The sequence below is a fragment of the Candoia aspera genome, chromosome 3 (assembly GCF_035149785.1).
Source record: "Candoia aspera isolate rCanAsp1 chromosome 3, rCanAsp1.hap2, whole genome shotgun sequence".
Classification (NCBI taxonomy): Eukaryota; Metazoa; Chordata; class Lepidosauria; order Squamata; family Boidae; genus Candoia; species Candoia aspera.
In genome coordinates this window covers 43,727,505-43,745,010 of record NC_086155.1, presented here as the reverse complement: position 1 = coordinate 43,745,010, position 17,506 = coordinate 43,727,505, and the positions used below count along the sequence as shown (strand labels likewise).

The window sequence follows — 17,506 nt, the reverse complement described above, 5'->3', positions numbered from 1 at the left end:
GCTAAATCAGGTCATCTAGTTCAGTTTTCTGTGTCACACAGTGTAATGGGCAGAAGGAATAACCTTGAGGAACAGAGGAAGAGCCACTACCAAGACAGCAGTTAGATAAAAGAAATCTGAGTCCAGGGCAGAACTGTAATCCAAGTAAGCATCTCAGATAAGACCCTCCCTATTTCTCATGAAGATAAAGGGAAGGAGGCTCTTCCTCCCCTTCTTTAAGGTTATTTCTTCTTCCCATTACGCACAGTGACCAACCAAATGTATTCAAGAAGCTCACCAGCACATTTGGGAAGGCAGTAACTCTCTTAGACTTACAGCAGATAGTTTGCTCTCTAATAGCTGCTTGTGATTCCAAAGGGAGTAATCAAATCAAGTAACAATTTATTACCCAGTCCGTATCTCTGATCAGTCCCCTTTTAGAAACATTTCATCTGGTCACCATTACTACAATGATGTGAACTACACATTAGTGCTTTCTTGCATTGACCCTAAATCTCCCTGCATTTAGTTCCAGTGGATGACCCAGAAAGGGAGGAAAAGAATTCCCTGCCCAATTTCCCATACCATGCATGATTTTATAAACCCTTTGGTGTCTCCCATTTCCCATCTTCACTGCAAGCCAGAAAGCACCAATCATTGTTATCTTTCCTTGTAGGCAACCTGCTCTAGCCCTGTATCATTTTGGTTGCTGTTCTTTGCATACAGAGCAAATGACATACGAAGTAGCAAACCAAAAGAGTAATTAAAATAACCAAAGTCCATTAGTAAGGCAAAACAAAAGGAGCCAATAATCATTGCTTGGTTTTGTCTACTAGATCTTGTATATCCTGACTGTATCTGCGCCAGATGTTCAGGTAGTGTGGCTTGTATTAGTTCTTGGTTCTTAGTATTCATGAGGAACTTATTTTCTGCATGGACTGTTGCTGCAGAAAGAGAAATGTGGTACTAGCTGCTGCAGGGGGGTTAGTAAGACGGAGGTATGCTCCCCCCCCAGTCTCAGAATTCTTATTACCTAAAGCGTGAGGAGAGGAAGCTATTTGCTTGGATTATGGATCTCCAGGGACAGCTTTAAGGTACCCAGCAAAGGCAGGGATCGGCTGAGCTTTTCCAGATGGAAGAAAAAACAGATTGCCCTTGAAATGTTTTTTCCCCCACTGATAGCTGGGGTTAATCAAAGCCGTGTTCATGGTGTCACTTACTTTGTCACTTACTTTGATAGTGTGTTCCTCACAGACAAGTCACAAAGCTCTTTACTAGCCAGTATTAATAATATAATGTGGGAGGGAAGTCTAGAGAGACGAGAATTGAAGGGAGCAGAGAAGAATAATTGTATTCACAGTGAAGAAAAAAAAAATACATGAATCACCTAAGTACAATGATGAGAAATCATGGTCAGCAAGACTGTTGTGGGAGATATATTAGAGCAAAACAGCATGGTGAATGATGTAAAAGGCAATAAAAAGAAGGTGCAGTGTTAGGTATCCCAGAAAAGACATAATGTCCATTTATTATTTCAGGCTTCAGTTTACTGATGAGTAGTGGTTTGCCAATGGTTATCCTACCAAAGTCAGAAAAATTCAAAATTAACCCCCTTCCCACAGCAAAAACAGATATTATGCAAGTGGTCAATCTATAAGGTCAATTGGTAGTGCCAAAAATTAGATTTTGATGCAGTCAGATAGGTGGTGAACTTAAGTATCACTGTGACGCAGCTTGATTGCCCGCTGAGATACATCACATAAATGGGTTGTGGTCTGAGAGAATAGCTGGATATAGAAAATCTGGCATCTTGTGTGGAAGGTCCATCTTTGGCAAAAAGATGTTCCAGCCCTGATTAATAGCTTAAATGTTCAGTTATGCTTGGAAGAAAAGCTGCTATACAGGCCCTTAAGCAAAAGATAAGGCTTATAAGCAATGAAGTCTTTTGTCATGTATTAGCTGGTGAGGTGTGTGCTCAAGTGATTGAATTTGTTCATTCCATTTACCTGGCTCTCTTTATCACCTACAACTATGCACTCTCTATACTTGCCTGCTGACACTACAAATGATGGTAATCTTGGGATCTGCATGGGTGATGTATGATAATACTGTACAGTACATCACAATATGTATGACAACCCCCCCCTTTCTGTTTTCTCCTTAATTTCAATTTTATGCCAAAATGTTAAACCTAGAGTGGCTAGAAACTGTCTTCCCTTTTACTTTTGAAAGAAAATAGCTTGCTACCACCTAATACATTTTTTTTCATATTAAGTAGTCAATGATTTGAGAAATATATGCAGGAATCATTTCAGTGGCTGGCACAGCAGTGGGAGGTTTGAACCGGAGAAATCAGTATTGTTGAGACAGACTGAATATTCTATGGTATTTACTAAAAACAACTGCAATTGACCTATTTGGCCAAGTTTTCTTTATACCTGTGCCTTACGAGTTTTTAAAACTGTGCTCCACCTCCCATCTGTAAAGTCTAGATTAGCAATGTGGCTCTTCCCATGTCAAGCATCTTAGATTTTAGAGGAAAGAATGTAATGGACCAATTCTTGTAATAATGGGGATGTAGAAAATTTGGAGCTGAGGGGAAATAATTATTTCTGTGACTACGTGTCTTATAAGATAAAGATAATGAAGTTGTATGCTCTGAACACATTTGTCTTCTTTGTATTAAATTATGTGGCACAGGCCTTTCAGCAAGGCACGGTTTTCTGAATATATAACTTACTGGGCAACAGCCTTGTCTACATGTGGTCAATACTGACTGGTGACAGCTCTCTGAAGTTTCAGGCAGTTTTCCCACCTCTACATGGGGATGTCAGGGACTTGTGTTTCAGGGTTCAAGGCATGTGTTTTATCACTAAGCTATCATGCCCTGTTATTCAGTAGTTTTATCCATTTTATAATTGAATGAATTGGCACTGAGCTTGTGGCTGATTTTAGAGAGTAGGTCAAGATTCACAAGAACTGCCAATTCTAGTAATGAACCCTGCTTGCCAACTAAAGCTAGTTCCCCTGTGTACCTGATATTGTTTAATTGTTTAAAAAAATCTTTAAATCAAGCACAAGATTTCTGGTTAAGGTCTTCTTATACCTTGTGAAGCCAACACCAAATCTAGCTATAACAATTTTTGCAGCCTCTGTCATGCTTTTGATCATTTCTTCCTGCATCAAGCCTTTTGATATTACAGTCCACCCAATCTCTAGTCTATGAAGTAATTTAATAGATGTGTTCATTTCTTTTTATTTCTAACCTTGTCCCTTAGCATTCAAAAGATGGAGGCCTGCCTTGACAAGATGCAGCACATTTACAACCAGTTCAAAAAGACTTGGAAATGCCCTTGTGAGTTGCTAAAGACATTTGCCTTTCTTAAAGCATCAAACTGTCTATATTTTGGAAACAGAATGCCTGTTAACTGCTAACTAAAGGCTGCATCTAATTAAGCAGGTCTCTTAAATGTAAAAAAGTGACACTTAGACTTTGTAGCAGCAGCACTATCAAACAAGCAGCATACTATATTAATATTGCTATATTTTGGAATTTTAGCAATCCATTTAGCAACACCTGGAAGCATAAAATAAAATTTATGAAAGCACTGACAAATCTTGAGACAATTCATCAGTCTGAAAGCATCATACTCATAGTTGCTTTGTTTGATTCTTCCATGTCTGGAAGAAGCATTTGAAGACTGAGGACAAAATGCAGTAATGAGATCCCAAATTGTCAGGCCTCACTCAGATTGTGACTTGAACTCAAAGGCTAGCAGGCAGAGATTCAAGAATGTAACTCTTTGATAAGCCAGTTTTATTATAGATACTAGAAAAGCCATAATTAGAGCAGAAAACCAGCTACCAGCTATAAGCTTCAACTATATTTGTCTCCAGGTTCAGATCTTACATCTCTTTTTCTTGTGCACTCCAACAGAATTGAGAGCAGGTCATTTCTCAAGATGTATTGAGATGTGGGTTGACATCTCTGCACTGTGATTATAACAGTCCTGTCTGCCCTCAGGCAACATGCATCTGATCTTGGTCCTTCTAAGTCTCACACAAATAACAATGATGTGATCAGAATCTCCACCTTTAAAAGAAATACCTGGAAACCCATACAAAAAGGACCAATAAAGGAAATAATTCTGTGGAGGTTCTGTGTTTTTGTGGCCCAGCACAACTTTTTATGTTCTTAGTCATGGCAAAAAAGGCATCATCCTTAGCAACCAACTCTGATGTTTGCCTCTTTTTTTTTTTTAATAACATCAGGGAGCATGAGCTAGAAATCTTATAGATTTTCCTACAATACCTCAAATGAAATATATCTCCAAGGAACTGTGGGAAGTAAAATGGTGGTTCCCAACTGCTTGGCACTGTAACTGTGGCTTTTTGTTCCCATTAGCTCATCTAGTTAAACCTACATGATGCTCAATTCTGCACAGTGACTCAGTACCTGGGTCAGTCCCAAGATATTTTGCTGTCTGAGGCAAAAAATAAGATAGTATGCTGTCCTGTTCCATGTGCAGAAGGCAGCTGATCTGGCACTTTAGTATTTTATCAGCACAGACAGCAGGACAGCATCCTACCTTAGACAAGACATTGAAGGTTAAAGGGTAGGACATACGGCATATAGTTCTCTCTTCCAGAACCTTCCAGGTCTTCTACCTGAGATAATTGCTTCTTGCATCTAATCAAAACACCAACCATAATTAGCAATTTTTACAACCCATGTCTTCTTCAACTATACATGTGTCCCTAAAGAAGGTGGTCCCTAGAGAAGTGGGTTGCAATTCTTGAGGAAATATTCACTAAAAGATCAGCTTTTGATTTGCTGGTCTTGAAAGCTGAGGCATTTCTAAGACTTGATCAGTTTCATTACATGTGGGTAAGATACCAACATGGCACAGAATAGCTTTGGAGCTCATTGAAGACCACAAAAATATGCCTTGTATCCTCAAAAAAAAAAAAAATACACATCTGGGATTCCATGCAACCAGTGAAGCTTGTCTTTTTAAAGAAGGTGCTGGAGCATTTCATGAAGTGGGCTGTAACTTGTGAAAGTGCAATGTATTGTACCTCTTAGCCATTAAGCTGCCTCTGTGTCTGATGTTCTCATAAAGAATAAACCTTCTGGTAGTTTTTTTTTCCCCTCCATAAAACTGAATTCCCAAATTCCTTAGTTTTCACTGGATGTACAGCCCATATTTCCTCATTCTTCAACTATCTTATACTCTATGAGAGTCCCTCTAAACATTATTGACTTGTAATTCATAATCCCAATTCTTTTCTTTCTAGGTCTAGGCTCCAATGAACAGCAGATTCACAAGTTAGATAAGTAAGTGTTCATGTACAACATTGAGCTTTTCTGGTTTATTTACTCTGAGCACAAATGCTGGTATTGAGTTATTGATAAACTCAAGATTGTCTGGTATATATAGTTTAATTCCATGTAATCTCTTTAATTCTTCTATGCCACGGTTGCCTTCACTTTCTGAACTATGTTATTTCTGCTGAATTTAAACAGTGTGTATTGAACCAAAGTCTATTCTATAAGAAAATGTCTAAATTTCTATAAGAAGTCTATGAAGTTTTTTGTATTATGAGAACAACTTGGGAAAAGGGTAAGTAACAACAAAAAAAGCACTGAAATATTGTATATAGTATTTATTTTTTTATTATTATTTTTAGGGTGGATATAGGACATTTAGCCAAAAAAGTTATTTCAGTATTCCAGGATCATTGTTTACTGCAATATCAAGCTGCTCTTTCAGCACATGGAAGTAGAATGAGGTAACTGACATACTCCTTGAACACTTTAATTAACTGTTGAAGAAGCATTAACAGTTTAGTCTCCAGGATTCTTTGTAGATGATTTCTGTGTATGAACTGATATGATTCCATGTATATGATTATCATGTAAAGTTATTACGTTAAATTTACGCTCTTTTGATTATCTACATGTAGGATCAAGCAAACATTTTCAGACAAAATGGAAATACTTGAGCCAGTGTTATAGTTTAGGGGCAAAATGGAGGTTAATTATGCTCTTTCCATGAATGAGTCAACGGTCTTTTGTTTTGTACGAAATACAAATTGTGGTTTGTTTAGTTTTGGCATAGTGTGTTTTATAAATCCAACTACTGTGGCTTGTAAGCCATGTTTTATGATTTACCATGATGTTTCAACATAGACAGTGCTTCTTTTAAAGCTGTATCTTTAGCTTTGTAATCAATCATCAGTTCGGATAAGATCTATTTTCCTGATTGGTATCTAGTGCATTTCTGAAATAATGAAATATGAGGATTTATTTTTTCCTTTTATGATAAAGAGGTACAACATTATAAAAGAAGTTATGTATGACTGAGACATTATACATGGAGTTACATTGTTGAACTGACATACAGCAGGTCCTCTTTCCACCAGGCTGCACATTGTAAATCTTCCCCAACCTTGGAATTAAAATATTGATGGACTCCTTTGTTTTAAGAATCGAGCAAGTTTCTCATACTGGAATGAAGCCATTATTAAGACAAAGAGCAGCACTTAGAAAGAATGATTTTATGTTAAAGAGTGTTTGGGGAATAATGCAAAGAGCAAATTGTCCTGAGGTGATAGAGAGCCATACATTGACTTATTATACTGGAGAAAAGTGCAGTCACTTAAGGAAGTAATAGCAGCTGCAGCTATTTTTTTTTTAATTGCAAGATGCTTTAAAAGCATTGCCATTTTTTCTGTTAGGTTCACCTAAGTATTAAGGTTGCTGAGACTGTAATCACTATTAGTTTTGACTTGGGGAAGCATAAGTTGTGTGTTTGAATTGGTTCAGGAAAAAGCCAGGCAACCAGAATTAAATGTTGAAAATTGTGCTGCAGATGCAAAAATCAATTCCGTCTTTGAATGATACTCCAAGAAAGAGAAACCGCCTTCATATATTACAGTGAAATAGAGTGATGCTGCCTGCCACCATGAGATTGGTTAGTTGCTGCTTTGCAGAAGATTTCATGAGAGTTTTGAATTAGTTCATTCTGCCACTTCAGATTATTCCCTAGGGTCTCAGAATGCCATCTTAAATAAAATTAAATGTTTTAATTTTAGACTAAATAAAATTAACCTAAAAGCAGGGATATTTGCAGGGGAGGACAAAAAGCAAAGATGGTGATTGTGGTGGTGTGACTGAAGCCAAGCCCCTTTTATGTGCATGCATGTTGCACACACATAAAAAGGGTGGGGCTTCAGTTGCATGGTCATGGCCACCATCTTGAGTTTTTTGACATTACCCTCCCCCAGATGCCCCCACTTAAAAGGGAAGGAAGAGTAGGAAAACATTTTAAAAAAAATACTGGAAGCTCTAGAGTAACCCCACACATTCCTCCTGCGTCCTCTAGGCCAGTGTTTCTCAACCACAGTAACTTTAACCTCAGCATGGCTGGCTGTGGAATTCTGAGAGTTGAAATACACGCATCTTAAGTTGCTGAGGTTGGGAAACAGTCTTCTAGGCCTTCAGTTAAAACATCACATTTTAAATTTAACTATAGTGAAGGCTTCCAATTCCTGTATGTGCGTAAGTGCACACAGACCCTTTCAGACACAAGCACAGTTAAAAGTCACAAGGAAGATAAGCCAGCAGCCTGCCTATTGATAGTGGTAGCCGCTGCCTCTCTAATGTCTTGCCATATGTCATTTGCCCTTCAGGCTGTTGCTCCATTCAGGCTGATCAGTCAGTCTCACCCCAAAAAATAAGAGCATCATCAGTTGGTCATGGACACCTATATGTGTTGCTTTGGGAAACAATTAGCTGCATCTTAATTGGTATCAGAGGCATTGAAAAAGACCAAATTTGAAATCTGGCAGAGTCATCTTCTTGGATCCTCTGCCTTCCTCAGAAGGTGTGAAATGGAGAAAATTATCACCTACAAGGCACAGGAGGAGCAGGTCCAACTGGCCAACTTGGTAACTCTGAATGGACACTCAGGGTAGGAGAGATTGCTCAGGAGAAACCAAAGTCACATTCTTCTCTTGCGGGGAGATAAAATAGAGAATTAGAGGAGACAGTGGCTGGCCTTGCCTAAGTAATAGGCTACAACTGCTCTTTCTTGAAGTGATGAATTTAATACTTTTATATATACAGGTAGTCCTTGCTTAACGACCATTAGTTTAACGATAGTTCAGAGATATGACAGGGCTAAAAGAAGTTACTTATGACCCATTCTCAAAGTTATGACTGTTGCACCAGCCCTGCAGTCACGTGATCCCTATTTAGGTGCTTGGCAACTGGCTTGCGTTTACGACCGGTTGCAGTGTTCTGTGGTCACACGATCACAATTTGTGACCTTCCCAGCTGGCTTCTGACAAGCCAGATCAATAGGGAACCACTGATTCACTTAACGACTGCAAGTTGCTTAACAGCTGCAGTGATAAAAGGGATACTAAAAGGCAGAGAGAGCATCTTAAGTCACCGACCACCCCGGGGCTTCCTATCACTCTTGCATCCCCAAGCTAGTTGGCAGAGCCAGGTCTTGACGCTCTTTCTGCAGGCCAGAAGCGGGGGGGCCAACCTCACCTCGAGGGGCAAGATGTTCCACAGGGTGGGGGCAATGGCAGACAAGGCTCTCCCCCTTGACCCTGCCAGTTGGAATTCCTTAACCGATGGGGTCTGCAGCATGCCCTTCCTGCCAGCCCAGGTGGGACGGGTTGATGTAATTAGAATGAGACAGTTCCTCAGGTAGTTCTGGGATGAGACAGTTCCTGGGCCTATGCCATGAAGGGTTTTAGAGGTCCTAACCAACACTTTGAATTGGACCCGGAAGCACACTGGCACCCAGTGCAGCTCGCGCAGAAGTGTTACATGTGCAGCCCTAAAGGCGCCCATAACTGCCCGCATTGCCACATTCTGCACCAGCTACAGATTCTGGATACTTTTCAAGGATAGCCCCATGTTGAATGCATTGCAGTAGTCCAAATGGGAGATGACCAGGGTGTAAGTGACTGAAAGAAGGGCTTCCCGATCCAGGAAAGGGAGAAACTGGCGCACAACATGAGGTTGAGCAAAAGCGCCCCTAGCTACAACTGCCACCTGCTCCTCAAGCAGGAGTCATGAGCCCAGGAGGACCACCAAATTGTGCACCAGGTCCATCAGGGGCAGTGCAACCCCATCAAGGATTAGCGATGGTAGATTCCCAGATACAGAGGAGCCCCACACCCACAGCCACTCTATCTTAACAGGGTTCGGCTGAAGCCTGTTGTTCCTCATCCAGACCCTCAGCCTCCAGGCACCATGAAAGAACATCCACAGGATCACTTAGTTCACCTGGGATGGAGATGTACAGTTGGGTATCATCAGCATACTGATTATTTCTCATCCCATGATGATGGATGATCTCAGCCAGTGGCTTCATGCAAATATTAAAAAGGAGGGGACAGAGCACCAAACCCTGAGGCACCCCACAGAGCAGTGGCCATGGGTCAGACCTCTCACTCCCTATCAACATCTATTGGGACCAGTCTTGGAGGAAGGAGGTGAACCAGTGCAAAACCGTGCCACCCACCCCCAACTCCCAGAGCCAGCCCAAAAGGATACTATGGTCAATAGTATCAAAGGCCGCAGAGAGGTCAAGAAGAGCCAGGATGGATGCACTGCCCCTGTCCTGCTCTCACCAGAGATCTGAGTGTATTAGAAAGGGGGACTAGGATATTTCAGGTTCTGCCTGTCCCGTAACATCTGGCAGGATGGGCATGCGTCAGATCCTTTCCATGAACAGTGTTGTTTGATGGGACCCAAGAGATGTGCTTTTTCTGTCATGGTGCCTGTCCTGTGGAACAGCTTCTCCCCTGGGGTTTGGATGGCCTGACCATGTTGGGCCCTTGCAGGGTATTAAAAACCTGGCTCTTCTCTCAGACTTTAAGGCCAGGATGTTAGTGAAGTGTGTTTCTGTCCTTTATTGATTGAAGAATTAATTATTTTTTACTTGTGTCTTTTATTGTGCTTATTAGTCATTCAGTGATGTCTAGTAGAGCTTTTATGTGTTTGTCTCTGCTGTAGCTGCCTGGGTTAATAAGCCTCCAATTTCCTCCACTATAACTTCAAGACACATTGGAAAATAATAATGGAATTTGTTCTGTTTTCCCTTCATTTTTTCATTTTTATTATTTTTCTTACATTTTTGCATTGCTCTGGATTTTGTTTGGGGGTCTTTCTTCCAAAAGTGATTTATAAAACTTTTTAAAAATATTCTGACTGGCCTATTTTTCCCTTCTTACTATGAGAAATCTTCACCTGGATGTGTCTGCTGTTAGAGATGGAAGCTTCACTATCCAAGCATCTTCCCAGAGGGGGAAAACTATCACTTATATGTAGTACCATTCATGTTATAATATTTAGCTCAAAGTAAATGCCATTGGTGTAACCTTTGCACTGAGAACAATATTCATGGAAAGCATCTAAGAGATGAAAATGAATTAACAATTTGATTGTAGTTGTCCTATCTCTTTAGGAAAGCATTTGAGATAAGGAAGCATCTGAAGATTCTGAACAGATCTTTAACTGCTTGTAATGCAGAAATGTTGGGATGCCAGCAGTGCCTCAATAAAGTACAGTGAATTTTTTCTTGTTCACACAACTGCAAACCTCCCCCCAACAGCAACTTGAATTTGAATTGATTACTCTTAACATGTGGGGTCCTTGGTGCTCTCTGAGCTTGGTTGTTTACTTGCAGATGTTTCATTACCCAATTTGGTAACATCATCAGTGCACCAGGCAGGTACTGAAACATCTGTAAGCAAACAACCAAGCTCAGAGAGCACCAACTCCACAGTTCAATCTTGAGCTACATATATTCTCTTCTTAACCTATATGATTCTAATCTGTATCTGAACCTCTGTTATTTAAAATGCTCAAATTATACTTGAAATTGCAAAATAATCCTATGCAAAGAATTCCAGCACTGAAATCAGTTTACTTTTGGGTTCACTCATTCTGCTTCATGCGTTTTGGATGGGCTGCAGTTTGGGAAGATTTTGAAAGATAAAATGGTAGGAGTATAGAACAGTAGGTGATACACACTCCATGGGGGGCGGGGGAATTGGGATCTTCTGAATTTTACTTTAACCTAGTCTTTGAGGACCAACAGAGGACAATATCTCCCATGTCCTCTTTTTGATACTATCCCATATTAAAGACGTTTTTGGGGAATTTATTGTGAATTCTTGACTAGTACTGTATACTGGTTTTTCTCATGCAGATAACTGAAGGACAGATTGAGATACAACAGGTATCTGGCAAACTATTTGTGTTGTGATTCTCTCATTGTGTTCCAGGACTGTGTGAAAGGTTAAAATGACAAGGCAAGGGAGTAGGATACAGAAGGAACAATATGATTGCCTAAATTCAAACTAATAAGACAATAATAAAAGTGGCATTTTTAAAGAACATAGATTTAAAGAACAAGTCAGAGATACCTTGACTGGTATACAGAACACATTCCATATAGCCAGTGTTATGGTTGTGCTTTCAAAAACAGAATAATTTTCTCTGCAAATGACTTTGTTGCAGCCATGCTTTCATTTATAGGTATTATTTAGTTAGTATGTATTTTTTATAAAGGGTATTTTTCTTTTTATAATATGTATTTATAAGTTGTGTATTTGTAGTGATCTGAATGGTTTTCATTTTGCTTATTTTTCATTATTTTGTCAGGCTTTGGATATGTTGCCTCAAAGACTGCTTCAGAGCAAAATTATATCTTCCACATCTACACAAGGTTACTTTAACCAGAAACATCAAGATATGGTATATGGGTATGTAGGCATTAAAGTATTTATCAAGGATTACAGATGTGAAATATCCCCAAAATACCCTTCTCTTTGAGTTGCTGTAATAATTTATGATTGGCTGGAAGTGATAATTTCTTAAGGTCTGTCACCTCTTAGGCTGTTGTTCACAAATGTCCACTGAGTTGCTCTCTATATGACATGATGCATCACCTTTTAGCTTGTATTTCCCATTGGATTAAAAGCAGTAATCTCATAAGGACTCATGGTGATGATTACTATTGCTATGCAAATGTTACATGCACCAGGTTCCTCTTCTAGGAAGAGAATTGGTTTGACTGATAACTGTTACTTCTTCTGTAGCAATGGTGGTTTTTAGAAAATTGCCAAGAAATGTAATAAATGAGTCTCTAGGTATAATCATATACCCTTCATTTATCAAATAAAACCTTTCCTTGTTCTAAAATACATATCAGTACCCTTCTTACCTATGCATAATCCAGATGGGTGCTCACATACTCCCAGACTTTGCATTACTATATGTGGGCGATAGATGTGGATCTGTTACATACTGTTAAAAAAGTAAATTTCACTGACTATGAAAGTACTAAGTATATCTGTTTTAGAATTAACTCATTGTTGAGGAGTGATTCTGATCCACAACCTGCCTTTTTTGTAGCAGCTCCTGCCTATGGAACAACCTTCCCCCTGGAATCTGGTGTGCCCCCATCCTTCTGGAAAGTCATAAAGGGCTGTCTTTTCCCCCAGGCAGTGGGATAGGGTAAAGTTGGAGCCTGAGGATTGTAGGGATTGATGGATTGGAGATGGTTGGTCAGACACCTGATTTTCTTGGCTTTCTTGTTTTTGGTTTTATTGTTGTTGTAAGCCACCCAGAGTTGTGTTTTACAAGATGGGCAGCCGTATAGTATACAGTGTAGTGTAGTGTAGTGTAGTGTAGTGTAGTGTAATGAATAATGTTGGCTCCTGTCCTGGTTGCTGCCTTCCTCAGAGAATTCAGCAGCTGATAATGGGGCCCTGGAAGTAAATTGAAGTGCAGGATTAACGTTGATGGGATGTGAATCTGGACAAGTAGGTTCCCTTCAAGTCCCTTCTCTCAGGGAATTGCATCAACCCATTCTCAATTGCTGCCCCCCTTCTTGGGGACAGCTTCCCTCTAAAATCTGCACAGCTCTAAAGCTACTGGGGTTTAGGAAGACTAGAAACATGAGGTAGATGCATTATGAGGCTGCTTTCTCTTGAACTAGGATATGTTTGATGGAGTTCCCTGATCCTTGATATGTAAATTGATATAGGATCTTTGATATATTGTTGATTGTTTTCTACTATATTTAACTCTACCTACAAATGTAAGGGATTTAAGCCACTCAGCAGAGCCAGCAGCAGTTGAATCATCATATAAACCCAGTAAAATGAATAAATTAATTTAAAAGGTAAGGCACAGATGCTTATTGAGGGGTGACATCAACCTTAATTATTACCCATGGAACCACTTGTCTCTTGGCTGGAGAAAGATGAAACCATTGGAATAAAGATCTTTTTTTCTGCCTCAACAGAATGCGAGAGCTTCAGGAGCAGATGAAGATGGTAGCTTACAGTCTCCAGGCCAACAATAGCATCATCCAGCAGTAAGGCAGTTTGATATCTCTTAACAGCATTTAAACTGTTAGAGTGAATACTAGGTTTGTCAGAAAACATTGCTTTCCAGGGTACTAAAAGCATTGGAAAGAGAGTTGTGACCTCTTTTCCTCTATCTAATACCAATCTCTTCTTGATTTTGTTTTTCTAGGTTAAACTCTGTTGCACCAGGCCTTTTGGAGAGAAAATACTTTGCAGATACTGAAACAGTGTTGTAATGTGGGCAAATCAGCATCCTCTAAGACTTGAGAAGATAACCTCAACCTCCTTAAAAATGCTCATGTATTCTATCTCCATGTTTAGCACTTTGGCATGGCTGTCAGCTGAGTCAACTAATGTGACTGGTAGCCAATAATATGTTTTTCAAAGGTATTGTACACTTATTCTGGTGGATTATTTCAGTGGAAATAGAAATACTGTTCTCTTGGTTCACTGAGATCTGGTGGTTTCAGAGCATCTCAGTAGACACTTGCTGGAGAAAAAAACCCTCTGAATTTGTGCTTGCCGTGAAGCTGAAGCACAGGAAATTGAACATCTGGGAAGGTTATTCCTCTGGAGTTTCAGTTGCTCAGAAGTGTATCTCTGTTGTAAAGACAATGAACGTCTCTTCTGCCTTTATGAAACTAAGTGACTTCTGGAAATTAGCTAATGACCATTTAGGGAGAAGCTAAGAAGATAACAGTTGCTATTTCAGGTCTTTTGATAGGACCAGGACTGCTGGCATGTTTTGTAGTTTGACTTTTGCATGAAGACAGACTTAAATATGGCAAATGGCAATCCGGATTGTGTCTAGGGATGACAAAAAGCCTCTGGTACCAGTGAAGTGCCTGTGGCTCTACAGGCTAAAACAGATATTTGAAGTGACCCTTATATGAAAACAGTTCTGGTCAACATAAGCAACTGAAGAAGAATAAGGGAAAGGTAATTTTGAACACATAAGTCACAGTGCTGCAAAGGTGCGTGCAAGTGAAGTGAAGGCAGTGCATTTGTTGTAAGTAGGATCCCCAATTCACAGTAATGCTTTTGGGAGGGGGAGAATTGGGATTGGAGCAACTTTGTCAGCCTCTTGCAGAATTTGAATTAGGGCAAGGTAAGGGGAGGGCTGGGAATCTTGTAAAGCCTCAGATTCCTACTTATCGCCCTTTGGGGGAAATGGGCGGTGATATAAATTTAAATAACAAATAAATTTAAATAAATTTAAAAAGATTATGTAAGACTCGGTGAGAGCCTGTAATAGACTTGCCATGACTTCCTGACCACTTGCATAGCAGTGAACTGCCTTTCTAACTTTCTGCCAGCATGAGATTGGAAAGAAATTTTCCAGGTCATTTTGCTGAGCACATTTTTATCGTCCATATAGCTGGAAGCTATTGATAATATTAGATCAAGGTGGGTTACCCCTTGGATACCTGCGACCCCTGACCTATCTCCATCACACCACTGAAAATCAGCTGCAGACTATCACTACCACTTCAGTACATTTCGTGGTACGTTTATTTTCTTTTGGTATGATTCCTTTATGGTGGGGGCTGGCAGGTTCTCCATTACGAAAAAATCCACTGGCCTTGCCCACATGGGCTTTGCTGGTTGTTGGCTTTAAGGATTTGTCATGCGCTCGCTCGCTCCCTCTCCCTCACCATTTTTAAATCTTGGGCCTTGCAAGGGCCTATGTAATCCCCAGAGGCTGCCTCAGCTGTGTGCCAGCAGCCACAATGTGTCAGACAATGATATAGGAAGCCCCAGGTCCCTGGGGCACCAAGCATTCAGATGATATCAGGAAGCTATTTGCCACTGGAGAAGCAGCTGCAATATCCCAACCTTGCACCCGATTCAGCCTGCTTGGGTAAGTGATTTATTGGCCCCAACCCGTATGGAGGGGAGCAGGCTAACTGCAGGGTCTCCACGCTGCAGATGGCACAAACAATTTCAGTGATAAATGTCGCCAGCAGAGAAAGGAACGGCTGTGCTGAATGTTAGGGTGCCGCCCCCATTTTTTGAGAATAAATATTTTAGGCTCAGGAAAGTGATGGTTGAAAAGGAAATGGCATTCCCTTGGCTCCCCTTTTCCCCACCCCTTAGAGATAAATCACCATCCAAGCACTGTTAATTCCCCTCCTGTGTGAGGGATGCTACTTTTCAGCTAAGTGGCAATGAATATTCACAGAGCTGGCACCTGCCATTAAGCTAAAACCAAGCGGACTGGCATGAAATCAGGTTCAAATCCACTCTTGGCCTGGAAGCCAGCTGAGTAAGCTTGGCTTGGGATTCTTTTTTCCCTTTTTTTAAAAAAACCATGATGTGTTGAATAGAACCCACTTCACACATACCAGGAAACCATAAGAAGTGAGCTCACCTGTTGTCTTGCACCAAAAATAAGTTCCATTATGCCCTACCATGACAGGTGAATCCTGACGGTGCCCTCCAGATGTTGGATGTAGAGTTCCACATATAGAGGGTGAAGAAAGTTGGGGAGCAGCTAGGCTGATGTGGATGGTCTAGAAGCAGAAGCCACTTACCGTAACCCAGGTCCTGTATTTTTAATGTTTCAAAAGCATTGCTTTGTTATGTTTAAAGCTACTGCTGTTGCATCTAGTCACTCTTTTTATAGTAGCGTTTTTTCATCTATGTCATGGCTCCATGGACATGAAACAGAAATCACCTAGTGTATAGATTTATCCATGCTGTAATATCTATTTTACAGTAATACATATTCTGACCTAGAATCTCTTCACTGCATAACTGAACTGCCCAAAAGCAGCAATTTACTAAGGAAACTCTTACATGTATAGGAAATGGGAGTCTTCTTTGAGGAGCATTATTTGGCTTGTTGGTCTGGATGCTCACCCTTTCACAGCGTGTAATTATCATTCTGATACGTTGGCATGTCTGGACAAAAATGCACGTATATCTTCCCCTCCCCTTCTTTGTTTTAATGCAGTTGATGTTTTCACCCATGTTTCTTCATAATTTGTTAATAACTAATTAACGTGCAATGTGACTCTGCTGCTGCGTGTGCTGAAATAAATTAACCAGAGGTTCCTTCCACCCATTTTTCTTAGAATGTAGGTAGATACGTTTTAAAAACATCATTTGGATTTTCTGTGCAAAATAAAACCAAAAGCAATAGAGGTCCCTAACCTAGTGGGAGAATTCAGAGAGATTTTTTGCAACAGTTTTGTGGGTGTGCATATATATGTGTGTGTGTGCATTGCATGTGTGTTTTATGAAGGTGATAGAAAACTGTTTATAGGAGGGAGGAGGTAATACTTTCATGAAGAGAAAAAAATATGTTTATTATCTGGGAAATGGTTAGGTGAAAGATACATAATCTTATTTAAGCATTCAGGAAATATTATATATGTCATATGCTGACAAGCTTGCCTGGGAACTCATTTTAATGTTTATTCCAGACATGACAATAGTGTTAAGTGATTAAAAACATGTTCAGTCATCGATTTTTTTTTTACTTATACTTGAATGAGTTGAATTGTGATACAGCTTCCTTTTTTCATGCCACATTTTAAAGAGAAAGGGTGTGGAAAATAAGCAAAAATAAAAGTATAGCAAAACTGTTCATGAGTGCTAGGAATGAGTATCTTATTTGGATAGCTAACATAAATCTATTTACTGCTTTTCTAACACCATTTGTCAGGATAGGAGTTATTTATTTGGGGTGGGGGGTGCATAGTAAAACAGATTCCAAATCCCTACTTAGCCAGGAAATTCACTAATCATCATCCTCATCATCGGGTCAACCACTAGCTTTCTGTTTAACCAACTTCATAGGGTTTTTGTGAGGATGAAATACGCAGAAGAATCCTAAATTATACTGCTGGCAGCTGAAGGAAAGCTGAGCTAAAATAAGATAAATGCATGTATGATATAAGGCATTTATTTCCACCCACGGTATTCTTCCTGTAGATCCCAAGGAGTTTAAATATACTGAAGAAAAAGTCATAAACACTGCGTTCAAAGACCCAGCCATAGCATCCAGCAGAAGGGGTTTCTTCTTAGATCACCCTTCTCTGAAGCAGGGCTTGCTTGTATAGGTCTGGCAATACAACTCCCATCATACTTACCACTGTGTTGAATGTGGTAATGG

At 40.0% G+C, this 17,506-nt stretch overlaps 1 protein-coding gene across 1 annotated transcript in view; it reads left to right on the top strand.

Annotated features, from left to right (window-relative positions):
• Positions 1-13,874, top strand: part of IKBKE (inhibitor of nuclear factor kappa B kinase subunit epsilon) — a 37,809-nt gene extending 23,935 nt beyond the window's left edge. The window contains exons 14-20 of the mRNA XM_063297493.1: positions 3,258-3,334; positions 5,278-5,317; positions 5,671-5,772; positions 10,473-10,569; positions 11,675-11,775; positions 13,323-13,394; positions 13,556-13,874. Coding sequence (XP_063153563.1) covers positions 3,258-3,334; positions 5,278-5,317; positions 5,671-5,772; positions 10,473-10,569; positions 11,675-11,775; positions 13,323-13,394; positions 13,556-13,622 — 556 coding nt within the window. The 3' untranslated portion in view covers positions 13,623-13,874. The remainder of the gene's footprint in view (positions 1-3,257; positions 3,335-5,277; positions 5,318-5,670; positions 5,773-10,472; positions 10,570-11,674; positions 11,776-13,322; positions 13,395-13,555) is intronic.
• The last annotated feature ends 3,632 nt before the right edge of the window (positions 13,875-17,506 follow it).